At 47.3% G+C, this 27,452-nt stretch overlaps 1 protein-coding gene across 3 annotated transcripts; it reads right to left on the reverse strand.

The window, feature by feature from the left end:
* Positions 1 to 25: 25 nt before the first annotated feature.
* On the reverse strand, positions 26 to 27,199 carry A1CF (APOBEC1 complementation factor). 3 transcript variants are annotated; one of them, XM_059851085.1, is made up of 12 exons: positions 27,098 to 27,199; positions 21,152 to 21,296; positions 18,730 to 18,864; positions 18,399 to 18,529; positions 16,829 to 17,067; positions 13,318 to 13,482; positions 10,279 to 10,376; positions 8,728 to 8,998; positions 7,075 to 7,259; positions 4,883 to 5,019; positions 3,494 to 3,627; positions 26 to 1,063 (listed from the first exon to the last, which is right to left on the reverse strand). In XM_059851085.1, exons 2-12 carry the CDS (start codon positions 21,248 to 21,250, stop codon positions 912 to 914), a joined length of 1,746 nt encoding a protein of 581 aa, XP_059707068.1. In that variant the 5' UTR covers positions 21,251 to 21,296; positions 27,098 to 27,199; the 3' UTR covers positions 26 to 911. The 3 variants fall into 3 exon arrangements, with proteins under 3 accessions (XP_059707068.1, XP_059707067.1, XP_059707069.1); XM_059851084.1 differs by having other exon boundaries at positions 7,075 to 7,283; XM_059851086.1 differs by lacking the exon at positions 21,152 to 21,296 and having other exon boundaries at positions 7,075 to 7,283; positions 27,098 to 27,186.
* Positions 27,200 to 27,452: the final 253 nt, after the last annotated feature.

A 27,452-nucleotide genomic window follows, 5' to 3' on the forward strand; every position in this document is an offset into this window, starting at 1 on the left:
AGGCAGGGCTCTGTCCAACCTGGGAAAATGTTCTTTGGATATAATTTTATTCCTGCCGAGGTGCCTGCTATTACTAGGCCATGGCTGTGAGCTCTCGTGCTCTAATTAAGGAGGGAATTGGCCTTAATGAATAGCACTTTTCTGCTCCTCAGGCTTAAAAGTTTCCCAGTTTTTCAGTGAATGTGCCATTTGATGAGAAGCACACAAAAAATACACCGGTATTTGCCGATTTTTGGATATGGCTGGGAGGGAGCAAAGTAAGAGGGAAAGCTCTGCTGAATTCTTGTGCCCTGCTTTAAAAATAAAATTAGCACAGAAGCCTGTTAAAAATTAGCCTCTTAGGCTGGGCAAAAATGTTTAGGATAACTGTTTTTTTGCCTTGGCAAAGGAGAATTTCGAAGAGCCTTGAGCACGAGGGGATCAGGGGCAGGGAGAGGCAAACTCATGTGGCCAAGGGGCACCTCTGCTCTGCCTGGACTGGGAAACTTTGGGGTGGATGCAGGAGAATTCCTGGTGCACAGAGGGGTTTGCTGGGCCACCCCATCCTTCCCCAGTCCTGGTCCCAACAGCCACGGGACCAACTGTTTTCAGCACAGGTTGTTGCTTGTAAACACACACACAATAGGTGTATAAATATATATACATATAAAAATATATATATACACCTGAGAACCTCTCATTTCCTGGGCTGAGCTTTTGCTTTCTAGTGTGAAAATCTGATTTTGCACCATTTAAAAAAAATTTCTCCTCCCCCCCTGCCCCGTTACAAAACTAAAGACCTACAAGGCTGAAACTCTGACTGAAATGCACCTTAGGCCAGAGATTAGCTTAAAATCATGAGGGTGTTGAATTACCAGACTGAGATTGTTTTTCTTTGCCTTTCTGCCTGTGCTGGGTTTGAGGGAATTTGGTTAAAAGGCTCCGTAGCCGTCGCTCCGTGCGGCGACAGCGAAGGCAGGATAGGCTTCGTAGGTGGCATACGTGGCCAAATCTTGTCCCAGTGTCACTGCTTGCTTGAGCTGAGTGGCTGTGACAGTGGCAGCTGCGTTAGCAATGGTGTATCCTGAAGGAAAAAAAGAAGGAAAACCTGTGGATTCATGAAAATCCATCCCAAACTCACCATCGCCCAATAGGTTTGGATGGGATGAGTGGGAATGAGCTGGGTAGCAGTGAGTTTGTTAGTGGGAACAATGTAAATAGATTAAATAATTAATAGGAAAATTTAAGCATTTCTTCACCCATGATTTGTTAAACACAGTGCTGGAAAAACACTCTCTGGTTGAATGTTTTTTCCTCAGGTTTTGATTATTTCTAATGGTGCTCTGGAGAGGTCCCCCCCACATGGCATAAGGAGGATAAGGAAACAACTGTAAATAGGTTGAATTAAATTCCCCTTAAATTGGGGAATTTTGGTCAGGATTCTTGGAGAAAATATAGCTCTGATCCCTTCATAGCAAAAAAAAACCAAAACCAAACCAAACCAAAACAAAACAAAAAAACCAGACAGTTCAGGACAGCCATTGTAGGAAAACCCTCTAATTGCAACAGCAGGGAGCAAATATTTAGTAGAGGGGATTTTTTTGTTTTTCTCCCATTGGTTTCTAATGGAAAATGTGGTTTCAACACTTCCAGATTTTCCATGGGAAGATGTAAGCGTTGTTGTTTGAGAATGAATCACTGGGAAAACAGCATCATTTGGGGCTTGCTCCTCTGGAGGCAGGGCATAACAGCTTGTCAAGCAGACCACAGTGTTTTGTTGTAAAAGAATCAGGAACTAAGACAAAGCCTAAATTTGGGAAGAGGAGCTGGGGTATCCATTGGATCTGCTGGAGCAGGCTCTGCTGCCCAAATACATCTCCCAGGATCCTGTCTGACCACGTGGGCAACGGGATCAACTCCAGGTCACGCAGAGCCAAGGTCCTCTTGGTGGGGGTATGGAAATATTAGGCAACAGGGAGCACACATTGCCTCATTGGAGGTGTCACTTTGGGGAAAAACATGAGGAATTCCTTACAATTTGAATATTGTGGCTCTCCAGAGTATTTTCTTTGCATCAGCTAAGCCAGGTGCAACATCTCAAGCAGGAATTGAGAAATCTGGGACTTAAGGCACAGCTGCCACCATTGGGAGAGAAATGAGCTGCAAGCTCAGCCTGAGCTGAGCTTTAGTGAGCCCTGACCAAGGACCGGTGTGTGCTGCAAGCATCAACTTTAGTGCACATCCATTTGCCAAGCTCCCAAGACAAATAAATAAGGGTGGATGAAAGAAAAGGAGAGATGCTAATTAAGCAGTAAGTGGGGGCTGGATTCAATAAAGAGCCCATTTGGTTTCCACGCTGCGGAAGCTGCACAAGCCCAGACAAATTGATTTTTCTGTGGCTTTTGCGGACTCCTGTGGCAGGAAGCCGGATAGATGTTTTATTTTTTTTTTTAAATCCATCCTTGAGACACTCCAAACAACTCAGTAGTACTGACTAATGGGTTCCTCATGTGCAGCTTGGCACCTGGTGCTGCCTCTCCATCAGAACTGCTGTCATGCTGGAGAGCATGGCAAATGTAATTCCTGTGTTTTCCATGATTTTCCAAGCTGTTTTGGGCAGTTGCAAGAGCTAGGAATTCTCAAACTGGGAGAAAAGCCTTCTGTGGGGGTGTGAGAGCTGGGATTGGATCCAAACTTCCATGGCTGCGTCATTTCTTTGGCAGATGAAATCCCAAGTGTTGGTTCACAAGGGGCTGGGGGTGCTGGGGGAGGACGGAGAGCCCATGAATTCATCAGCCATGTGTCCTTGCAGGAAGGAGGATCTCCTCCATCCTGGTGACATCAGGGCCAGGGAGGGGACTCATGCCAGATGTGGCACTGGGGATGCCAGCTTTGCATCCTGTGTTGCTTCTGGGGCTCCCAATTGAAGGAGGTTTTCACAAGCTGGGAGGAGAGAAGGGGATGTATGGAGCTGGGATGGGCCTCTGATGTTGGGATTCTCTGCCCTTGGACACTGCTACAACCCCCGTGGACATAATCCCAGCTGTGGCATTGACCTGAGGGGTTGGGGTTGGAGCAGAGCCCCCCCTCCCAGTGCCCCCAGCTTGAGTTGCTCTGGGGTGTGGACACAGAAATTTGAGTAGTCCTGGGATAGAGATAAAATCCTTTATGGACAATAAACTGGCACAGGCTTCCCAAAGAAGCTGTGGCTGCCCCTGGATCCCTTTAAGTGTCCAGGGCCAGGTTGGATAGGGCTTGGAGCAGCCTGGGAAAGTGAAAGGTGTCCCTGTCATGGCAGGGGGTGGAATTATGTGATCCTTAGAGTCCCTTCCAACCCAAAGCAGTCTGGAATTCTCTGCTAAAGATGCCAGACACACAAGCAATGAGTCACTGTGGGGGAGCACAACCAGGCCAGTCCTCAGCGACCAAAACCTGCTTCATTCCACACACCCACAAGGAGCCACGAGGAAAAATGACATTCCAGGAACCTTCTGCTGTACAGACATGCCCATACCTGGGAAAGCTGGTGCTGCAGGAGGCACCTCTGCCCCCTCCACAGGGATGCCCAGGGTCTGCAGGGTGTACTCTGCTGCGTAGGTCTTGGCCTCGTCGATGTAGGCGCTGAGCTTGGGCGGCGTGAAGGGGTGTCTGTGAGCACAGCACAAAGTTAGCTGGGTTTGCTTCCCCCAGGGCTTTCCTGCCAGATGTTTTTATTATTTACTTTTAAATACAAAAGAGGGTATAGAGATCTGGCTCTTCAGGGTTATTAGGGTCTGGGTTCTCCTGATCTTTCCACTGCACTCGCTTGCGATTGGAGGCGATCGCAATGTTGGTTGGATCCTCACTTAGGAGCCTTGGGGTGGTGATAGGACAATCTGTTTTCTTGGGTGGTGGGAAAGGTTTTATATTTTTTCTTGGGACCCATTTTTGATCCACTTAGAGCTGGCACCACCCCACATGGCAAATGGAAGCATGGCTTCCCTGAGCTAATGCATGACCAGAGCTGCTCTCCTCCCAGCGGTCTGCTCCCTCGCTGGGGTTATCAACCCTGGCTCTCATGCTGGACACGATGTCCTTGCACAGTTTGTTGAGCTTTTCCCATCAAAAAAATCCCCCCAAAACCCTGCTGCATATTTTCTTTACAATACCCAGCCTGGGTTTTTCTTTACGATACACAGCAAACAGTGGTTTTGGTCAGAAGTGTTTACAATCATATTTGGAGCTGAAATATCAGCATGTTCCTTCAAATTCCTTTCATTTCCCCACAAGGGCTATCGTTTGCTTTCCTTTTGTACAAAAAAAGCACCCTTTTGCTTGATTGTGCCTGGCTTTCTGCAATGTTTGCACCAGCAGAGAGAGCACCAAGCACAGCAGTTAATTTTACTCTGTGGATGTTTTTCTCCCTGTATTTTTTAAAAAAGTATTTAATATATATGTATATGAATATACACAAATATTAATATATATACATACATATATGTATATATATTAATATATATACATATATATAATATACAAATATATATAATTATGTCTTTATATATAATGCAAATGAATATATTAATATATAATAAAAATAGATAATATAGAATTATGCATACATCTATACATATATGTATATATAATTATATAAACACTTATGATTTAATAAATAGATATTTATATAAAAATAAATATAGATTTAAAATTAAAATAAATATTAAAAATAAAATTAATTAAAAATTTGAATTAAATATATAGAAATATAGATTCAATATATATTCTAAAATATATTTAATAAATATTTCTTTTAAATAAAAGGAAATGGAGACCTGTGTGCTTGGGACTTTGAGGACAGCTGCTAGGTAAAATATAATTTAAAAAATAAAGCCTAAGTCTCAGAAACCTTCCACTAATGACATACATGGTAGGGTTCTGGCTGGCAAGGGCAGGGATGGTGATTTTGTAGAGGAAGAGCTGTCTTTGATCCTGGCCAATGGCAGAGTGGAGCTGGTACACAGGCTGTCCCCAGTTGTTTTTCTGGCAGATTTCTTCTAAGATCTAGAAAGGAAAAAAAAAAATAGGGATTTGTGCTGGGGTTAATTGCTGTGCAGAAGCCTCCTTGCCTAGCTCCAGCCCCTGTGCTGATCAGCTGCCTTCCCTCAAAGAGTTTTCAGGGAGCTCTGGCAGCTTCCTCAAAGCTTAGCAAAAAGTCCAGAATAAATGGCAGATAGAATACTGCACCTACCTTGAAGCGTAAGATTAATCTAAACGCTTTATACATGAATATCTGTTTAATTCCTGAAATTATTCCCTGTTCACTTGGGCATCTGAGTCCTTCTGCTGATTAGATTATTTCAGTGTGGTTTGCTTTGAATCCTCCTCAGAAGCTCTGTCTCATGGATGTCTGTTTCAGAGGACTAAAGAAACTCGGGTTGCATTCATCTTCTCTGCTCTGCTGCCTCCCTGGCTTAGTGGGTTACAGAGCACGAGAAGTCCAAAAAGGCTTTTTTTAAAAAAGATAAAAGGTTGTGTTTCCATCCAATTAATTCCACGGGCTTCAGCAGGCGATTGCAGCTTTTGAAATGCTGAACCACGTTGCCCTCAGCCTTGGCACAGCTGGTCCCCTGGTAATTGGGAATTGCTGTCCAGAAACACTCCTGCTTTGGCTTGGGATTCCGGGGGTTTTTAACCCACTGCCTGTGTGCTGTCCCAGCTGGGTTTGGTCACCTTCCATTAAACCAGGTTGCTCTGACCTGGCCTTGAGCATTTCCAGGGATGGGGCAGTCACAGCTTCTCTGAAAAACCTGTGCCAGAGCCTCACCCCCATCCCAGCCAAGAATTTCCTCCCGATATCCCATCTATCCCTGCCCCCTGGCATGGGAAGCCATTCCCTGTGTCCTGGCACTCCAGGCCCTTTTAAAGTCTCCCTCTATCTTTCTTGCAGCCCCTTCAGGCACTGGAAGGCCACAATTAGGTCACCCTGAAGTCTTGCTGAGGTTTACCTCATTTACAGCTTACATTGAATGGATTTAAAATGAAAAAGAAAAATTTAAACCTCACTGCTGCTTTTAATTTTGCCACCACAGCTCCAGCTGAAGTTTAGCATCTTGTAGTGTAAAATGTTTCATTACATAGCTCAGTTCTCAATTACAACAGTTCATTTTTCCACTGTGCCAACACTTGTTCCCTGCTGTCCCAACTCCTTTATATGATGGTTTCATAAAAACGAATTCCACCTGCCCTAAGGCCCTGCAGAACCATTCCAGGGATTTCACACCTCTGGTGGAAGGTGCCTCTATGCATGGCACGAGTTGGTACTAGGTGAGCTTAAAGATCCCTTCCATCCCAAACCATTCTTTGATTCTGTGATTTGCTGACAAAACAGACTAAGGGGACTTTTGCAGGAGGGAAAAATCCCACTGTCCAGTTTTCTGGGAGAAAAGAAGGATGTTTTTATAAACCTGGGCAAACTTGATGCTGTGGCAATTAAAGTGTTAAAAGGCAAAGACATGCTTCAAAATTCAGGTTGAAGTTGGTTTCTCCTGTTGCTCTGCACAATATAAGGGAAAAAGAGTTACTGTCAGAGCTGGACATTCAGAAACTCGGGGAATTTATTGTGGATTTCTCCTCAGCCCTCTTGATCCATCTGCATCGACACACTCAACCAAATCAAAGAGTTTCTGTGCTAGGCTGGGTTATGTCAACAGTTCTTTCACCATAAATGATTTGAAAATGTGCATTGTATTTCTATTTTTTGGGCACTGTTCCCTAGTGAAGCCCCAGGTGAGGCATTTTATGCATCAAACCCATGGTGGGTGGGAATTCTTTGACCCGCGGTGCTTTTATGGCACAACAGCCAGAACTGGATTAAGGCATTTATGACAACTCTCCCCTGACACTCAAGGTGATCTTAAAGGTCTTCTCCAACCCCAACCATTCCACCATTCCATGAGGCAGGTGCATATTGCAAGATGCAAGGCTGCTGCTCATTTTTCAGCGCCTTTTGAGACACAAGAAGGGATTTATTTACCAGGCCGCCGCGCGGATTCAACGAGGGCGCCGTTTTCCCAACACAACCCCTGGGACACGGGTGCTCCTTTTGGGGACACGTACCTGAGGGGCAAGTTTGATCCCTTGGGGCTTTAGCGTGACGTGGTTCATGGGGGTGAGCTCCATCCCTGGCAGGAGGTCGTAGAGCTTCTCCTCTCCCCTCTTGTCTCCCTTGAGGTGGTATCCGCGGCCCAGGCCCGGGAACGCCAGGTAGCCGCGGCCTCCCAGGCCTCGGACGCCCGCAGCCCCTACAGGTACATTCATGTAAATTTCTAGGAATGTAAGAAGGCATTAAACCGAATCAAATCACGGGAAAAAGGACCCTGATTCTTGCTGAAATGGAAAAGTTAGCCCCGCTTGCTGGGAGGGGTGGGAAGCGGGTGGGCAGGAGGTCCCAGGGCCTGGTGGTGGGATAACACAGGCTCAACACTGACACCCTCTCTTGGAGAGGTGAGGGGTTTTGGGGAAAAAACTGCTTCTGTCTGCCCATTTTTCATCATCTCTGGGCAGTTTTGATTTCAGGACAGCTTTTTTAGCCAGCTTTGCAGCTGGAAGTCAGAGAGGGGACAGCTGGCATCTTTTGTTACCCACCAGTGTAATTTCACCTTGAAGAATTCACAGCTTACACAATTTCATACCTTTATGAACAAAAACCCTCTTTAGTTTTGCCCTATTACACTTCCATTTTTTCTCAGGGAGCCCTGCTTGGGAGTCTGGGAAGACCATGAAGCAAGAGATGGGTGGGGAATTATCCCATCTGCTCCTTTCCTAAAGCAACCTTTAGAGGAGCTGGTTCACCTGTGTGGGGAAAAAAACCTGAGGAACAAGGGGTGTTCCTTCTGCCCTCTCTCCTTCTTGGTGAAGGGACAAAAATTGGCCATCATGATCCTTGCCAGGCCTAACAAGGTGCCATGCAGAGTCCCAGCCTGCTGGGATTTGGCTTGGGGACACAAGGCGTCATCTTTGGAAGGAAGACCAGATGACAGAGTTATTTCTTTGCTAGCCCCAAACTTACACCTGCACTGACCAAACAATGTCTGTATTGACATTTAATTTGGGGGTACCTGAGTGTGGGAATTTGATTTGGCTCCAGGCAGGGTCACCCAAGAGTTTCCAGAAATACTCTCTTTTAATCATAGACTGAATTAGTTGAATTAATTATTTTTAAGTTAACAATCCCCCAAAAGGGGGCCTCCAACTCCCAGAGCACAGAATGGCTTGTTTGATTCCCTACCCTGCACCAGGGCAATGTGACTTCCTTGGAAAACTCTACAGCTTTGGGTCAGGAAACACCAGGACCGGTAAAATTTTCCCTGTAACTTTCAAAGCCAAGAGGAAACATAGTGGTGGTGGTGGCTGGCTGTGGGAGCCAGCTCTGAAGGGGGAAAGGAAAAGTGGGGAAAGGAGAAGTGTTTTATTTGGTCTTCCCTGCTGGGGCAAAACCAGGAGGATCCGTGGGTTATTTACACTGGACTGAGGGCAACCTAGAAATTCCTTCCAGGAAAACAGTTTATTTTTTTTTCAGCTGGAATGTTGCCTTTGGGAAAGACAAGAGCCTAAACACAACATTTTCCATCAGAGAAAATGGCATCCGGGAACTGGGGCAGTGCCAATGTCACCAACACCCCTCTGGGGAGCAGCCACCCGACCCCTGGAGGAGACGCTGTGCACGGGGGGGTTGGTTTTCAGTTTTCCAAAACTCCAGGAGGGAATTACCTCGGACTGAGGGGGGCCGGAGGACGCTCCTGCTGCCGAGCCCCTTGGCGGCGGGGAAGTGCAGGCTGGGGATGGCCGCGTAGGCCTGGGGTGCGTAGAAGACCGGCGCGCCCAGGTAGGCGGTGGCGGGGTCGTACAGGTGGCCCAGGGTGTAGGTGTAGTCCCCCTGCAGCACCGGGGCCCTGCCGCCCGTGCCACGCGTGTACCTCACGTAGCTGTCCTTGTCCACCGGCTTGGCCAGGGTCACCTCGATGGGGGAGCCATCCAGCACCTGAAAGAGTGCAAGCATAGCGGGGAAATGGTGCCTTGGGGTTTAGCTTCCTTGTTTTTTTATTCCTTCTTTTTGATTTTGTGCTGCTTGGGTGTGTGGGTCTGGGTTTCATGTAAGGTCTCTTCACAGAGTAGGTAGGCACAACAATGCCTTTGCTAGGTGGGGACCCAAGGACAGCCAGATCCCAGGCCCAAGAGTATAAACAACGTGGATTGAAGTGAGAAAATAAGAAGGATGGACTTCATGGGCTGGGGCTGTAATTGAACAATCAGCTCCAATATGGTAATGGATTAAAACTTTATAAAAATGTGAGATCTTGTGACCAAGCCCTCCTTTGCTTCCATCTTGGAGCCATCCGGGCAGAGCCAAAGCCATGGCTCTGGTACTGCCAGGGTGTGGCCTGTGAAGGCCCTGCAATAAATATCCTTTTATTAAATATAAATATCCTTCCCCTTAACTCTGTCTAGCCTCTGTTCCAGCTGTTTAAAGCAGCAGGGGGAGTGGTTAAAATTGCTTGATGGAAATCCAACATATGGGGGAGCTGCCCCAACGTCCTAACAGGATGGGAAGGTGGAGGAAACCACCCCAAAAAAGCCCTGGATCTTCTTCACATGGGTGGAGGCTTAACCTGAGAGTGCCCAGCCCTGGCTCCAGCTGGGAGAGACTCCTTCAGCAAAGCCTTCAAAAGGCTTCTCTTCCCTGCAAAGCAGCTCGTAAGGCAGCGAGATTTCACGTGCTCCCGTGGAGAACAGCAGTGGCACTAAAAATAGGAGCAGGGTTAACACCTCTTTGGGAACAGCTCTGGGTTTAGAGTGAATTACATGCACTGCAAGAAGGGCTAAATTCAGCAGCCTCCTCTCAAATCCGCATCTGAACTCGGAGCAGATGTTTGGGCTGACCTCGTTTGTCCCAGTTTGCCATTCACACGCTGCCCTGCCAGTGTTTTTGTTGGCAGTCTGGAACAAGGATGTGAGTGTGAGCCAGGGGGGGATCCTCACCCCTCCTTTCCTAGTTCTTCTTTCAGCTTTTCCTGGTTTATTTTTTTCATCTGAGCAGTGAGCTAGAGCCAGGCAAACACTTAGCACAAATCCAAGGAGCCAAAATGAATCGCTTGTGTACAACAGAGCTGCTGAAAAACAAATTCAGGAGTATAAAAGCAACCAGCAAAGAGCAAATTGGGATAACACCTCCAGGAGGGTTTTGGAGCTAATAAAGCAGGTGGCTTTGTATAATATACTGCACTGTAAGCCCCAGGAATTAACATTTACAGCAGCTTTTACCTTCCCATTCAAGGCTTTCATGGCCTCCACTGCGTGTTCTCTTTTATTAAAGTGCACAAAGGCGTAGTCTCTAATTTTCTTTACTCTCTCCACTGCACCTGTGGAAAACATCGGAATATTACTGGGAAGTGGGGGTTAATCAGAAAACAGAGATCTGAAAGCGGGGCTCTGTCAGGTTATGAGCCCCTGGAGAGCAAAGGCTGAGCAAGGGTAGAAGAACAAGAGGTCAGTGTCCCCGTGTTCTCTCACGTCTGTGGATGTATATTCCAAAGGAAAATCAATATATAATGGTTGTAGCATTTCAAGGCAAACTAGAAGGGTTTGGGATCAGACACCAGTCGGATTCCCATTAAAATGGAGCCGTTTTCTCCTGTCCAAACCATTCTTTTGGACACTGCCTTTGGTCTTGTGTCTCCCTTCTGTGACTCGCCATGCACCAGCTGTGGGAGCATCCCCCTGTGATCCCCATCTCCCTGCTTGTGTAAGTGCATTGGAGGCAGCTTGGGGAGAGTTGGTGCTTTTGCCATAAAACATGGAGGTTTTTCTCCTTGACAACCAGCTCAGGATATTCTGGAAGAATGAACAGCCAGCCCTGCCCAGGACAGAGCAGGCCAGGGGACTGGGATGGGCTGGGGCTGATGGGGCAGCAGGTCTCTCCCTAAGACACAGCCTCTCCCTAGGAAACAGCCTTTCCCATGGCAGTGGGGCTTCCCTGGATGCCCCAATTCACCTGGACATAGCCCCAGTCAGGCTCTGCAGCTGAGGGTTGGCCCTCCTGGGATAGGGCTTGGGCTGGAGACTCTTTCTTCCAGCCCGAATCTTTCTTACATCCAATTTATCCAAAGTAATTCAAATGTAAATGACTTCTTCTTCTTCTTTAAGTCCATCCCCCACAGTTTTCCCTTTCCCCTGTCAGCTGCTCTGCTGCCAGGAACTCATACTCTGTACTGAGGAGCCTGTCTCCAAAATAACCCCACTAGTCCTGCTCCCCATGGCCACAGTCTTCAGCCATTTCTTTAATTCCTCATCTTCTCTGCTCCTGTGGCTTGGGAGGCACATCAGCCAGCCCAGCCTCCTGTAAAACCCCCAGAAAGATCCTCAGGAAACATGGCTGAACAGCTCTTCTGTTGGATTCTTACCTCCTAAAGCTGAACAGGTGCACAGGGAAATGTCATATTGCCACAAAAAGCATGCACTTAGAAAAATGCAGGAGAAAACAAATTTCTTTGGTGTTCAGGGGAGTCATTAGGAGCTGCAGAGGGCTAAATGAGCCTGTCCCAGCCCACAGCCCAAGCAGGCTGCACATCTTGGAATGACACAGGGGTGGTAAAGTAGCACTTTGTGTCCTTCTGGGACAGAGGATGATTTTCCAAGCCTGAATTTATGGGAGTTATATGCTGATGCTTTGTTAACGAGTGGAAGCTTTAATGAACTCGCTGTGCTTTGAATATCCCCCTTCTGCCTCCTGGAGAGCATTCCAGGACACCAATCCTGAGCCAAAAATTCTGCTCTCCCCTGCTTCTGCCTCTGCTGGGCCAAGCAATGTGATACCCAGCCTTGGCTCAGCTCCAAGAGAGCCCATCCATTGGACATTAGAGAGGAAGCATTGTCCCTCCAGCACATGGGGACAGCACAATCCTCCTGCTGGGAACTCCACCAGGCAGGAGGAATTTCCTTGGGATTCCTGGGGAGCAAGGGCAGGGCTTTTCAGAGAGACAGCTCTGCAGAAATCATCAGGCTGTGAATTTGGCCCAGATTTAAGGGGTGCTACTTGTGCTGAGTCCCAACTCGAGGAGCACAAGCAGCATTCCTGGTGCTGCCTGTGGAGCCCTCAGAGATGTGGCAATTGCTGTGTCATTGGAAGCACTGGATCATTTTTTATTGCTTGATTTGTTGATGTCAAAACAGCTTCTTAATGCCCTGGATCCAAGGTAATTTCAGCTAAGTAGTGCTGAAGTGTGGCTCAATGAGTGAGGCAGAGAACCACGGCAAGGCAATGAATCATTTCACATCCTTGCTGCCTTTTTTGATCTCACTGTAACTTAAACTGCATTTTCTCTTCCCAAAGCTGGAAGTTTTGCTGCTCTAATGCACCCATTCCTGATTTTAGCCACCAAAATCACAGCTGTCCATTAAAAAAATAAAAAAAATCCAATGTGAATGCCAAAATGATAAAAGGAAAATGAAAGATGATGCAGAATTTGTGTTGTTATAGTGGAAAACTTCTGAGGAGCAAAGCAGATGACTGTTACCAAAGTGTCAAAAGGCCACAAATGTGTTTCTGGGGAGTGTGAGCTTGTTCAAAGCTTGGGAACAAAACTGGGTAAATAAAAGAAGGAAACAGTTCAGAGAGTGGGATAACATAAATTTAACTCAGGAGTAAAATGGGTTCTGCGACAGCTCGATGGTGGCTAAAAGTATGAGCCAGAAGTGCTGGAAGGACACAAGGAAAACTCATGAAGACCTTTGCATTGCAGCCTAGTCCAGAAAAAGGCATGAAATGAAGAAGTTAGTGGAAGAAAACTGAAGCTCTGCAGCATATTTTAAAAAATTAATAGAAGGAAGCTGACAGGAGTGGGATGAAAGGAGATTTCCCATTGCCAAGCACCAGTTCCTAATGCCTAATGGACTGTATGGCTTGCAGAGCTGCAGAAACGGGTTATTTTTACTTGTATTAAATCACTCTATTTTTATCACCATCCCTTGCCACAGAAGAATGCTGAAGTCACCCAGCTGCTTCACCAACTCTTTTTAAGAAAGACCAAATGATTCCAAAGCACTTTGATGACACAGGGCAACCCCATGCAGCATTTTGGGTCTCTTCCAGTTGCCAATCACCCTCCTCCATGGTGGCTGTAGCTGGGAATTAAGCAGCCTTTAATGGGATGGCATTTTGGGTGGGAGCCTTCAGCCCCATGACAACTTTTGTGGAATTTCACAGCAGAAAAACCCAGCTATTTTTATCTCTTGTGGCATTTTAGGAAGGCAGAAAGAAACATTTCCACTTGTTTAGGAGGCACAGCACCAGCAGGCTCCTACCTGGTTTGATGCTGTTGAACTCCTTCTCTATGGTCTCCTCGGTGGTGGAGAGCATGAGGTTCCTCACGTAGAGGATCTTCACTGAGGACATGGTGTCCTCATCCACCTCCACCTCTGGCTCTGCCCAGTCCACAGCAATGGGGTGTCCCCACAGCTGGATCCTTCCTTTAAGGGAACAAGGCATGGTCAGTGCTGGGGGGCTTTGCTTCCTCTTTCTCCTGCTCCCACTCTATTTCATGGCAGAACAGGCCAAATTCTACAAACATGACCCAAAAAAGGCCTTCCTAGCTCTGCCTTGCCAAAGGCCACACTCAGAATGGCCTCCTGCAAGTACCTTTGGAGCCTCCAGAACTGAAAGAAATGAAAATGTGGAATAATTCACTTTTAGCCGGCATTTCCTGGAGCGCTCCCTGAAGGGAAATATTTTAATGCACTTATAAAAATCCCTTTTAGCCAGCAAAGTTTCATTCCACCCAGACCAGAACAGGGATCCTGAAGTTCCAGTGGGATGGAATGAAACAGCAAAAGCAAGGATGTCTCTGCTTGTGTTGGAATTCATTTGGGTGAAGCTGCAGCAGAAGAAAGGGGGGACACAAAAAGTCCTGATGCATAAAACAGGTTGTGGGTGGTGTGGAGGATAAACCCAGGGGCTCTGTGTACACTGGACTGAGCTGCTGAGGGGCAGGGAAGAAAAAAAGCAAATAATTCACATTGCTGAAAGCTGATGATGCAGTTGGGTTGGTGTCCTCACTCCTCGAGGCTCATCTCCAGATTCAAAGGTACCTGATGTGAGACTTTCACTGAACTCCAGGGGAGTTTTCAGAAGTCCATATTTCTGTCTGCATGCATGTGTATCACCAAGGCTACCATTTTAGATTTTCCACTAAATTTTGGTAAAGTCGGATTGATGGTTCTGTTGTGCTTACAGAAAATTCTATTGAAGTGGTTTAGAGGTGTTAAATTGGTAAATTTATTAAGAATTGCTAGTGTTGATTAGATATTGCTATGAATAATAAACCATGATTAGATATTGTTATGAATAATAAACCATTTAGACCTAAATTGTTGAGCCAGTCTGAGCTGAGATTGGCAAGGGGGTTTATTCTGTTGGGACTCAACCCTTGGAATCCTTCACTTTTTCCCTCCTCACCTTTTTGCCTCCCTGGTCTCCACATGAATCATTCTAATCTGATATTAATCAGAGCAATCTGATTGCTTTCTCTGATATTTCTTTAATTGCTTTAATCTGATATTTCTTTGTCTGCTTTATCTGTATAATAAGTAATAGAGTGACCCTTGTCATCAAACCCTGTCACGAATTTATATTAAACCTGCTTTTGCCCAGCCTTTGCTGGTGATTCTTTGAGTGACCTAAACCACACATTTGCAGCTGAGGGGACAAAGAAAATCCTGCAAAACACTCTAAAAAGGCATCTCTGCTTGGACAACCCATTTAAGAAGGGGTGGGAGCTGTGAAATGAGAGGGTGAGGATAGAATTTGGAGGCTTGTTGGAAGTGTAAATGATCAAAGTAAATGGGAAGGTGCTGTTCCCTTGGAATGCCTCAGGAATGAGCTGGGATTTGTGGAGTGAGGCTGTTCTGTGCCCCTTTCTGAATTGCTGTTTTCATTTCAAGGGTGGAAATAATGAACTGGTTGACTTGCAGCAAGGAGCTGAGCTTGGTGCCTCTTGCTGAAAATCAGTCCATCTCCACCCTCTTGTTTAGCCAGAGACAGGAGAAAATTTAAAATTTTTAATGAAAACTCTCAATTTTTGAGCACTTTCTCTACAAAGCTCCCTCCAAAAAGCAACGAGGTTCACTTTAAAGGAAGCATCTGATAATGATATTCAATCTCACATCTGCTGGAGACACATTCAGCTCTGGCTTGAAACTTTTTTCCAGTTCCTGCCTTATCCTTGAGGCTTCAGAAGTCTCTGGCTCCTGCTCAGGCCTTTGGAATTCCCTAAATTGTTTACTGAGAAGTCCCTAAACTGGAAACCCCTCATGCACTGCACATGTCTGCTCAGGGCTGAGTTCCTTCCATCTGTCTCACTGTCTTTGCTCAGGATTTCAAGTGCTCTGCCTGCCCCTGCCTTCCCTTTCCTCATAAAAACCATGGGAAAGTCGTGCTGGAACACAGAATGTGCTCCCACCATCAGGGAGATGCTTGAACTGAGGAAGAGAATGCAGAATAAAAGGAAAAATTGTCAGAGTGACACATCTCCCTGTAGAAAAGCAAATTCAGTGCTCAAAATCATGCTCATTTTTTTACACAATAAGGAAAAAAAAATAATTGATTCAGGGTATTTAGTGTATAAAACAGGTGAAAGAAGGTAGTTCTGAACAAATCTCAAACCCCAAGGTTTGTGGGATGCTTTCAGAAGCCAATGTGTTCAACAAAGCAGTGCAAGAGCCTAAGAAGGCAAGAGAAAATTGGTGAAATCTCTGCAAATGCACTTAATGTTAAGTGACTTCTTCACCTAATACCTGCTAAACCTCTCTCTCCTTCACCATGGTCTTTGGCTGTCTCCCAGTGCTGCATTTCAGAGATGTACTCTAAAGCAATTCCTCATTCCAAGTTTTTTTGCCAAAATATCAGTTTCCAGTCCATGCTCCAGCCTGAATCTGCTCTTGGATGCCTTCCTGAGTGATTCTCCCTTTGAGAAATGGATTTGTAAGGAATTTTTCAAACTTGATAGAAAGTTTACACGGTTTTGTACATCTGTATGTAAACACTGAGATCAGGTGTGCTGACTCAGGAAGGTCATGGAATAGAGATTATACTGTTGAGAGATTGAACTAGAAACAAGTTTTAAAATATGCAATCAGGTTTAAAATATTTAAAAAGACTAGATATTTTAGAGAATTAGAACTGTGAAAGATGTATTGTAGTAAGACTATTTGGGGTAAAAATATAGGTGATTGGTGTTAGAAGTAATAGTAGTACTGTGTAGCAACCATTATAGGTTGAAAAATTACCTATTTATTTACTACCTAAAATTACCTATTTACTGCCTGCAATACCTATTATAAGGTATTGCAACTAGGAAATAGGTTAATTTCTGATGGAATGGTGTTAAGTTTTATATTTCTTATGTCTCACTTTTTATCAGGACTAATCATGGAATAAAATCTTTTAAAACACCTCTCAGTTACCCCGTCTCTGTAAAAGCTGGAAAACCCAACACTCCCTGAGAGGCCACAGATGAGTCTCTATTTTATGTTCAACCCAAGACAAGCACAGGACCAAGCAGAGCTGCATGGATACACACACAGCCAAATCCATCTGGCTGGATTTCCAATAAACCCCAGCTCCTGAAGGACAACCATGGATCACCAGCACTGCAGGAGCTGCAGTGAATCCCACACCCCATGGTGTGTTGGGAGACCTCCTGCTCTGGGTGTCTCTAGCAGAGAGAGCAGAAAACCCAGCCATGCCCACTTCCCTGGATTCCTGGGTCCCACAGAGACGTTGTCACCACACCCCTGAGGTGAAGCCACCCCTGCTGACCTGGGAGCAGCTTCCTCCTGGCCATGGCTGCTGCCCGGTGGCTCTCGTACTCCACGAAGGCAAAGCCCCTGTTTTTGGTTTTATCGGCCGCGCTGGGGTAGACGATGACGTCCACGACGCCGTCCGTGACCTTCTTCATCTCTGCCAGGATCTCCTCCCTCTTCTTGGTTTTGGGGATGCCCCCCACGAACAGGCGGCAGTTGTCCACGCTGGCACACACGCCCAGGAGCCTCCCGTTCCTGGAACAAGGGAGATGCTTGGTCAGGAGTCAGGAGCCAAGAGAGGGGAAGGTTAAAGCAAAGCCCCTCTTCCGTCCCCAAACACAAGGCTAAGCACCAGGCTCTGGTGTCAGCTGTTCTTTGGGATATTCCAGTGGCTTTGCTTCCAGTGCAAAAGCTGCCACTCTGCTAAATGTGACACTAAAGTCAGGCAGCACAGCTGAAATGAAGGATTGGAGGGAGAAACCACAGCCAAATTTTGCTTTTCCTACTTGAGGTTCTCCCTCTTGGTGCCACAAGGCAACTGCACCCCCAACCCAGGTCCTTGTGCTGTCACCAGTGGCTTGTAGCTTCCCATTCACCTCAGGACTGAGGTTTTGGGGGAAGAAAATCCCTTGTTATGGAGAGGCACCATTTGAGGACTCACTAATGCCAACTTTTGTGCAGACCCCCAAAAAAAAAAATTCCTTCGTTCACCTCTTTGGGGTCAAAGTTTCTCTTATAGGCCTGGAGAAGTGCAAAACTTCTTTAGAGGAGTCCTTGGAACCAGGGAAGGAAGTGGAGGAGGTGGAGGTGGGTGAAGCCTGATCCCTAAGACCTTCCAACCTCTGCTACAAAGGACATCTCCAAGACCTCCGTGTGCCTTGATCTGCTCAAAGCAGTTCACAACCCATCCCTTTTTAATTAAAAAGTCTGTACAACTGCCAGAATGGTTTATCCCCAAAGGTTTTTAAGCAAAGGCATCAACTCATCCCACTTTGAACTGGCAAAAACCATTCAGTGAGGTTGAAATCCAACCAACACCTATTAATGGGCCATCTGCTGTTGATTTCTGGGTGTTTTGTTCCCTCAAACATGAGGGCTTTTTCTGTTCCTTTCTATTAGAAAATGTCACTATTTTGCCAGTTGGTTTCCATCCTATTTCACCATTTTCTGCAATTGCTCCATCTACCAAAACATATCTGCACAATCTGTCACGAGGGAGACTGTGAATAGAATAAGTCAACAACAAACAACCTGAGGGGAACATAATAAACAGCACTGGTTAGGGGAAAGTTAATTTGATCCAAAGCAGAACATTTTTTTCCCAATGTTCTGATAGATTTTGTTGTTGTTTGGTTTCTTTTTTTTTATTTTTTAAATTTTTTTTATTGTAAAGAAGAAATTTCCTGTGAAAGATGTTGGTTTTAATGAGCAGTGACTGCACAGGGAGACAGGAGGAGATTTCCCCTCAAAACACAAGGATCTAAATAACTTTGCTCTGGACTGCCAGGAAAAATATCCCTTACGTGCCAAAATAGACTGATGCATATAATTTAAAGTTTCTTTGAAGGTGTTTTTGCCCTGCTTACCTGATTTCATAATTATTGAGTGTCTTTATTGCATTCTTGGCCTCCTGTTTATTGGAGAAGGTCACAAAGGCGTAGCCCCTGTTGTTGCCATTGAAGTCCATCATCATCCTCATCTCATAGATTTTGCCAATCTGCCAAGTGAGAGAGATTTATCAGCAAGGTGGGAGTGGTTAGAGAAGACTGGAATTTTAAAGACTGGAATTTTAAAGGAACACCTTCCATGGACCAGAGTGCTCCAAGTCCTGCCCAGCCTGGCCTTGGAAACAGCTGAGTTCAGCCCTGAAATGCAGCTCTGACCATCAGCAACTGATCAGCTGCCACCAAGCCTCACCTTTTCACAGAGGGGGATAAGTTCATCCTCAAAGAGGTCTCGGGGCAGTTTCCCAATGAAGATCTCACAGCCCCTCTCTGGTGGAGGGCCATCCCAGCCTGGTGGTGGACCCCCATATTTCCTCTGCCCGTTTTCCTGCCATGGGGGAGAAGAAAAGAAAGGTTCAGCCATCAACTTTTAAACATGGATCAAACCAACCCTCTCTCTGGGAATGACCCTTGGGGCAGACACCCTCCTTCCCTTCAGCTCCTGGTGGATTCAGCAGGGATAACACAGTGTCCTGCTGTCAAGGCTGGGATACTTCAGAAGTCCAAGTGCAGACAGTCAGTAACTCCCTGGAAAATGGAAATCCCCCCGGCTCTGGCAGGGGAATCTCTGTGGGCTGTGTGTTAGTGGTGGGCTGGGCAATGGAGCACTTGCAAAATTTATAACTTGTCTGGATTTTCATCCAGTCTGAGGATGACACCTGCCCACCCAGGAGGTCCTTCTGGCAGAGAACAAATCTTGGCCCCAAAAAATATTCAAAGATGTGAAGGCCAGTCAGTATTTCCTTTTTCTCTCTTTTTGCTAGATGAGTGTGCCTCTGTTCTCCTCCCCTATTTTAACCTTCCTTCCTTCCTTCCTTCCTTCCTTCCTTCCTTCCTTCCTTCCTTCCTTCCTTCCTTCCTTCCTTCCTTCCTTCCTTCCTTCCTTCCTTCCTTCCTTCCTTCCTTCCTTCCTCCCTTCCTCCCTTCCTCCCTTCCTCCCTTCCTCCCTTCCTCCCTTCCTCCCTTCCTTCTTCTCCTGTCTCTCCTTCCCTCTCCCTACAGTGATTCCCTTCTCCCAGAGGAGCTGGGGCTCCAGGAATTTTTCCATTTTTGGCTCCCTGACCATTTCTTTAGTCACTTCCCATTCTGGGATTATTCCAGGAAAGCAAATGCCTTGTACAGCTGATTTAAGAGGAACTTAAACAAACAGAGTTTCTTACAAGAAAACAGGAATATACCACAAACTCTTTTAGCTTTCTCAAGCCTAGAACATGCCTTGAATTATCCACTCTCATTCCTGTTTTTCCAATGTTTTCAGCAGTGATGGAGTCCTGGGGACATGCCATTTTATGTCTGAGCTGGTGTGTGAGGGGGCACAGCAAGAAATAAACCCTTCCCTAAATTTGCAGTGGCTTTGTTTGTGGCTGGAAGGCAGCAGCTCAACGAACCCTTCTTGACAAGGTGCCTGGAGGGAAAGTGGACATCAGCCACTTCCCAAAAATGAACAAACCAGGTGTGCACTGAGGAAGAAGATGTTTGGCTGCATCCATAGACAGGCTGGAATAAAAATCCCTAAGGTACAGGGAAATTGAGGGGGGGGGGGAAGAGAAAAAGATAAAATAGCAAGGTTGGAATGAAAAAGGAAAGGAGAGAGAAGAGCAAGAAGATGTTGAAGTGTGTGGGGGATTGGGAGCTGAAATCTGTGCTTTAGGAAATCTGAGCTTTGCTAGATTGACAGTAGGGAAAACTGAACCCCAAGATAATTCCAAGGCCAGGGTGGACAGGGCTTGGATTAACTGGGCCAGTGGGAGGTGTCCCTGCCCATGGCACAGGGCTGGAATGAGATGGGCTTTAAGGAACCCCCAACCCCTGTGCTTCTAAGAAAGCCACAGTAAGCCCAAGACATACAGAAGTCCCTTATCTTATGGGTCAGGTACAGCAGAAAGGGCACCAAACACAGCTGCTGGCCTGGTCCTGGAATGTGCTTTTCCCCAGGAATCTCAGGTTGTGCTTGGGGCTGTTGTGCCCTCTAGTGCCATGCAGAACAAGGCAAGGTTCACAGCCTCCACCTGCCTAAAACCCAGTGTTTCCAGTTCCTTCTTCCAGGATGCAAGGTTAGCCATGGCAGTGCCCAGTGCTTTCCAAGGCTGAGCCTGTTTTGGTCGTGGTAGCCAAGAAAGGCTTTCTCAGGTGGGTTTGAAGGCTGTGCCCAGGCTCCACCTGCCCTAACCACAGGAGGTTTGGATCTTGGAGACCTTGGAGCCTAAACAGAGAGAAAACCTTGGAGCAGGTGAGGCACCTGCCTCCCATGTACCTGTGCAAGGACCTGCACAAAAGGTGACGTGCTGGACTTCCCACCTTATCCCTCTCCTAAAACTTTGCTCTGTGGGTTTTCTTTGGTTTTGAGACACCAATCCTGACCTTTCCCAACATTTAGCAGTGCTCAGGCTTGTCCTACCCCCACCTTCATTGTAATTTCCCATCAAGCAAGCAATTCCTTGAGGAATACCACCCTGCTCTGTGAAAGACAACGCAGTGACGATCAGCAGGGATGTGAGAGAGAAACAGAGCGAAAAGGAGCGAGCAAGGAGTGATTCAGGAGCATGGATTGGCTGCTCACGCCCCCAGAGAAGCTTCAGGATGAAGCACAAAAGGATGGGACCGTGGATTCCTACCTGGATCAAATTATATCCCGTTCGTTGAATTAACGCACGGAGGGCGGCTTCTTTCTGTGTGCCGGTCAATCCATCCCCGGATTTGTGATTTGATTCCATTTGGGAGTGATTATCAGCAAAAAATCAGGTTAATTAGGGGTGCTCACTGCAATCAAATTTAAGATAAATTAAATCAATTAATACAGCTGGGAGGAGAAAGTCCACCCTCCTGAGAAAGTTTACAGGGTCGCTCTTCCTAAATCAGTTATTTCGGAGATAAAACCAAAACAGAACAGCAGAGACCATGGAAAAAGCAGAAATGTCCCCCTTGCTGAATAGAAATAAATAGCATTTAAACCCACAGCCAGGTCCTGGGGAGATGCAGATGGAATTTGTAGCCTTTTGGTGGTGTCTCAGGAGGAAAAAATATGTAAGTGCCTAATCCTGCACTGAGTGCACAACAATGAGTCCTTCAGGCCTCTTGTGATGCTGACACTGGGAAGGCAACCTTGGATTAGCCACGTCCAGAACTCCATGAGAAACAGGACCTAGCCCCAGATTTGGCCTTTTCTTATTTTTGAAAATAAAGAACACAGGAGAACTTCAGATCTTAGCTCAGCTCAGGGCTGGAGCAACCTTGGGTTCAGGCATTTTGATTCAGAGCTGCAGTTTTAGGTCATGGCTGATTCAAGATTCTTTGGTTTGGGCTGAAAACTTCATAAAACTGAAATCTGAATCTGACTTGGGCTACACCCTGGGAAAGGGACATCTACAACATGGATTCACTCCTGGTGATTCCTTGTTTTTTCTGAATGCTGAGCTTAGAGCTTGTCCAAAATCCATTTATGTGCTCCAGGCATAAAAACAGGTTCTGTAGGTGCAAGGCTGAGCTTGAAGCCTCAGGCTGACACTGAGCAGCAGCCAGAACAAGCCCAGTTCCCTCCTCAGGTCTAGAGCTGGACCCCAGCCACAGCTGGGGGCCAGTGGCACCAAGGACTCCATGCAGGAAAATGCTAAATTGTGTCATCCAGCACAGTTGTCATTACCCAAAACTGCATTTTACCCTAGAAAGGTGGAGGCAAGGAAAGGTGGTGCCTGCCAGGATTGTCTGGAGAGCAAACAGGGCCAAAAGGGGCTGGGAGGGGTGGACTGGGGGTGAGGGGGATGCTGGGCAGAAGGGAAATCCAGAGCAGCAGGAAGGTGGAAGGAAGGTGGATTGTTGTGCCTGCACCCTGAGCTACTGCCAGATTTTCAGGAGGAGACCCTAAACAATCCCTCTTCCACTCCCAGATCTTTGGGATGAAACCCTAAATCCCCCTGCTAGTGTCAGATTTTCAGGAGCCCCTAAATCCCCCTGCAGTCCCTTGGTGCATATAAGGTGAGCACTGCATGTAAAGAAATGCAGGTAAAGAAGTGCAATCTATGTGGTTACAGCTGATTTTCTGAGCATGTCATGGATCTGCAGAAGTGACAGAAAAAGCCTTTTCCACCCAGCTTTTAACACCAACCTCTTTTTTATCAGCTGCCTCTGCAGTTCACCGAGGGAGGAGCCAGTGTTTGGGGCAGCCCAATTTGGTTTTGGCCATTACCTGCCCTGTGCTCCTATGCCTTTGTGCCCTGGAAGTCTTCAACAGCTGCTTTCAATTTAAAGTGGATTATTTCCAGCACCAAAAATGGGTCACAAGCCCAGGAATTTGGAGGATCTCGGTCTCCTGTCACTTTGGCTCTGCCACACTGAGATCCAGAGACTGTGACTCCAACCCTTGCAAACAGAGGCACCTCTGTAATGCCAGATTTTAGAGCTATTCAATGCAGAGGTTGGTGAGGCTCTTCTGATTTTATTTTATTTTAATTTCTCCAGTGCTCCCAGGTTCTCCAGTGTTTTGATTACCAAAGTGCAGAGGCTGGGACATGGATTATCCAATGCAACAGCTCTCTCATGACTCTCATTCCCAAATGGGTGTTTTCTGCAGCAGCTGGAGCCCAGTTACTGGTTTGTTTTGCCCTTCTGAGGGCAGCAACAGAACCCTGCTGATATTTGTGGTGTCTGTGCCTGCTGCCTCCTCCGGAGCTGGCGTTCAGCAGGCACGGGGCAGGATTAGCACACTGCTGTGCAAAAACCACTTGGAGCCTTTCCCAGGCTGCTGCAGAAAGTGAGCATTCAAAAAAAAAACCCAGTTAAAATCCAGATTGGTTTTGCACCCTCCCCTGCCTGGGCAGAGACACCCCATATCCACCCTATAGGGGAAAGCTCTGTCCCACTGCAAATCTGGCCCCTTTCATTCTGCTTTTGGAGCATCCTGGCTTCATCACGGAATTGAGGGATCAAATTGCAGCTCCCCATGGGTCTCTCTCAGCCCTGGGAGCTGGCCTTGAGCGCTGCCAGGCTGGATGCCTGCAGGGCTGCTGCTCTGGTTGCGCTTGCACGTGGATCCTTTAAGGGCACGCATCCTCTCCTGCAGGGAGGAGGGATTTCCAGGAAGGTCTCTCTCCCCCCGGGAATGATTTCACGCTGAGCAGTGAGCACCAGCCTCGGGGCTGGCGGGTGGATGGGAACAGAGCATCTCCCTGGCAGATGCCTTTCCAGCAGCAGCAGCAATATCCCTCTCTGCCTTCTGCCTTATTAGATAAGACAGCCGAGCTCTTCTGGGCTCTTCTCGTAAGGCATCCTGCAAAGATTTCAGCTCTAGACCAGCATGTCTAGACACTGGTGCACTCCAGGATATGCTGAAGCAATCCACTTGGAATCAGGGAGCAAGAGCATTCAAGGTTGCAATGGAACTATTCACCACAGCCTGCTGTGAAACCCGGGCTCTGGGGGGTTCCTAACAAAGATCTGGCTTTAATCTGTGCCTGGTGCTTCCACACATTCCTGCCTTTGGAGAAAGCCCCAAGGAAACAACCCTGCCCCATGGAAGAGGGGCAGGATGCCCATCCTCAGGCATGCCCTGACTCACCTGGAGCTGTGGAGCTGGTCCTGCTGGAAGTGGGGTCCAGCTGGAGACCCCCACCCCAGGAGCCCCTGCAAGCCCCCACTCCGGATTCCTTTGGGATCTGCAAGCTCCCATTCCTGATTCCAAAGGAGGCCAAGACTGCACTGCACACTCAGGGCTGGACCCAGTGTGGACACCCCGGTATGGTTTGGTAGCCCCACTCTGAGCAGCCAGTTCACACCTACTAATTGCCAGCCCGAAGTCACTCAGAGGTAATTGATAAGCTAAAAAGCTTTCAGACATCAGTGGGGTTTCTCAGGAATGGAAACAGCAAACTCCTCTTTTCTTTGAGGTGTAAATCCCAACCCAACAAATCCCGAGCCCAGGAAAACAGGCTTTGCACTCTGCAGTTTTCCAAGCACTTCTTCTCTCCCTCCTTCCTTCCTGCCTCCCTTGAGTTAAACATCTAAACTCACTTTTGGACAGGGCACTTTTCCACCTCTGCCACCCAAGGGTCCATCTCATGGAACCACAGAATCATTTGAGTTGGAAAAGCCCTCTCAGGCCATCGAGTCCAACCATTAACCCACCACCAAACCACGTCCCCAGGTGCCACATCCATGTGTCCATCCATCAGTGCATCCAGATGATTTCCAGGATGCAAATCATGGGGGGATGTTTTATTTCTGAAACTTGTGGAATTCCAGCCCTTTCCCCTTGTTGCAAGCACCAGCCCCAGTCCTTGCAGCACTGCCAGTGTGCTGGGATATTTTTTTTTACTTTAAGGGAGGAGAATTCCTGTCACCCAGAGGAAACATGATTACTTTCTCTCCTTCTTTGTTCCCTGAGCCAGGAATCAATTAGCAAATCCACCCTCACAGGGGAAAACCCCCCTTCCGTGGCTGCTGATGGAAAATGTGAATGACTGCAGCAAATTCAGGCTGTGCTTTCAGCTCTGCTTTAAAAATGAATCAACCCAGCCACACTTAATAGAAAGATTCGTTCTGGAATTCAACCAGTTTTGGGGATTTGCCCTTAAAATGGATTATCATTAACAAGGGCCACCACGTGAGAAAGAAGAGGAAAAAAAAAAAGGAGAAGGGGAAGTAGCATTTTGTTCAGAAGTTTAAATTGAAATTAACTCCTTTGGAAGTGCAAACTGTCCATATTTCCTCTTTCATCCTCATTTGTGATGAAATTTTGACAATAACACCAACTTATCATGGTCACAGCATCAAGAAAGGGAAGGTTCTGCTTTTACCTTCTATCAGAGTAGCACTGGGGCTGGTTTTCCTCTCTCCACTCTCATTTATTTTAGATTTCTGCTGAAATTCTGAAGTGCCAAGGCAAGAAAGGTCCTTTTATACCTTGCAAGCCCCATCAACAAGAAACAAACCTATAATGATACCACCTCTCCATGACTACTTCTACACGTGGCTCCCCCACACCTACCACAGCCCATCCTCTGGCTTTGCTCCATCCATCTAGGAGCAAGATGAATCCAGAAGCTTTTACCCCCAAAATTGTGGAAAATTTTGCTTCACTCTTGGGTTATTTGGAAAAGGAGGAGTCTGTTTCCTCAGCCAAGGGATGTGTCCCATGCTAGGATTTTTACTGAGGGGATATGTGAGGGCAGAGCCTGCCCCTGTGCAGCCTTTTTGGGGATAGCTGGTTCCTGGTTCCACGAAGGAGATGACAAACCCATGTTTATCCCACAGGATCAATACAGGCCTGACTGTGCTGAGCCACTTGGACACATCTAATTAAGGCCCTTTTGTTTGGTATCCCCTCAGTGCAACTGCTCTTCTTTCCTCTTTGGAAAGACTGGACAATGTTATTCACCCTTTGCCCTAATAACCCAAACAGGTCACTAGAGAAAGTATTTTCCTCCAGGTTATCAACATTTTGGGGATTTTTTTTCCCCTCCCTCCAGGCTCCAAGCAAAAAATACTCCTTTCTATCCATCCATAAACACCAAGCCTGCTTCATTTTGTTCCCCAAGATGGGAAGCCTTGTGAGCTGCCCCAGCTCCTTGCTGGGGTGACACTCTGGGGGACGGAGTCCGATTGAGCAACGCAGCACGAGGCTTTCCTCCCTTGGCTTCCCGGGGTGGGGGGTTGCTTTCCAGCTCTGGTGGCTCCACACAGAGTGGGAACTCACAGATATTTGCTGGAAAACAAGGTAAATTTGGAGCAGCATGAAGGTGCTGCAGCACATGAGCCTGGAGGAAACATTTCATGCCTAATCCATCAGATTTTTTGCTCGGGCATCAGTTTCTCCTTTTGGAATCCTGTTCCTCTTGGGCACAGCTTTTGCAGCTCTGTCTCCAAACACACACAAAATGTTCCCAAAAAGCCACTCGGTGATGCTGAGCCCAGCCTCCTTCCCTAGTGTTTATTTGCATCCCCACTCTGAAACCATCCTTCCTTCCCTGCCTGCTCCCACCCAAAACTCCCATTCCAGCAAGGGAAAGAGCTTGGGAGGAGCATTCTGTGCTGGGCAGAAACTATCCCTGCTAGCTGGAAGGGATTAGGGAAAACTGAGGGGGTTTTGGGAGCAGCAATTGCCTTGGCTGGGGAGACTGATCTCTGGCAAAGAGAAGGAGGGACACCAAGTTGGCTGGAAAGATCTCTAATGATTAAGCCTCAGAAAGTTGTGCTTTAACAAATGCAGAGCGAATTATGGCAGGGAAAATCCCTCCTCCCCATCCGCCTCGCTTTCCAGGCATGGAGAAAAAGCACAAAACCTCCTCTTTCCACAGCTTTGCCAGGTAAAAACCACACTGAGCCCCCCGAGGAGCCCTTCTGTGCCCACCTTGCTCATCCCAAACTCAACTCCAGTGCTGTGGGGCTGTGTGGGGCCAGCCAGGGGGTCCCGGCCCCCCAGCCCAGCCCTGCTCCGGGCTGTGAGTCCGATGCTGGGCACTGCTGGGCTGGGAGCTCCCGATGGAGCTGCTCCTTCCCCAGCCCACCAGCAGCCCCCATTTGCACCCCCAGACCCTCCCACACCCCCAAACCTCTGATCAGCTGCCTACCTGAGCGATTTTGGAGGTGGCCCCCCGGGAAAGAGGTCTCCTTGCTGGTGGGGAGTTTGCGACGTGTCACTGCGGTTATTCCCTAATCATCATATCAAACTCCAAAGGTTCAGCAGCCCCGGGCTGCTTTACAGTCCCATGGGTTAAACGTTAACCTGCCCTATCTGCCAGCAGGCCTTTGACCAGATAGCTGCCTCAGACAGCACCCACCAGGCCCAGCTTTCCCCAAATAAATGCAGGGCACCCCAGGCAGATCCCAGTTTAAGGGGCTGGGGTAATGCTGATGCTGGTTTGCTCCATGCTGGGACCTTCCCCACCTGATCCATCCCCAGCCTTGTGACATTCTTGGGCTTTA

Source organism: Haemorhous mexicanus, chromosome 7 (genome assembly GCF_027477595.1).
Source record: "Haemorhous mexicanus isolate bHaeMex1 chromosome 7, bHaeMex1.pri, whole genome shotgun sequence".
In the NCBI taxonomy this organism is placed as follows: Eukaryota; Metazoa; Chordata; class Aves; order Passeriformes; family Fringillidae; genus Haemorhous; species Haemorhous mexicanus.

Bases quoted from the DNA above. Each gene is read 5' to 3' on its own strand.
- A1CF (XM_059851084.1), bottom strand. From the start codon at position 21,250: ATGGAATCAAATCACAAATCCGGGGATGGATTGACCGGCACACAGAAA. The intron at 8,999-10,278 runs GTAAAAGCTGCT...GCACTCTTTCAG, and splicing joins TGAAAGCCTTGAATGGGAAG to GTGCTGGATGGCTCCCCCAT. The intron at 3,628-4,882 runs GTATGTCATTAG...CTGTGCTCACAG, and splicing joins GCCAGCCAGAACCCTACCAT to ACACCCCTTCACGCCGCCCA.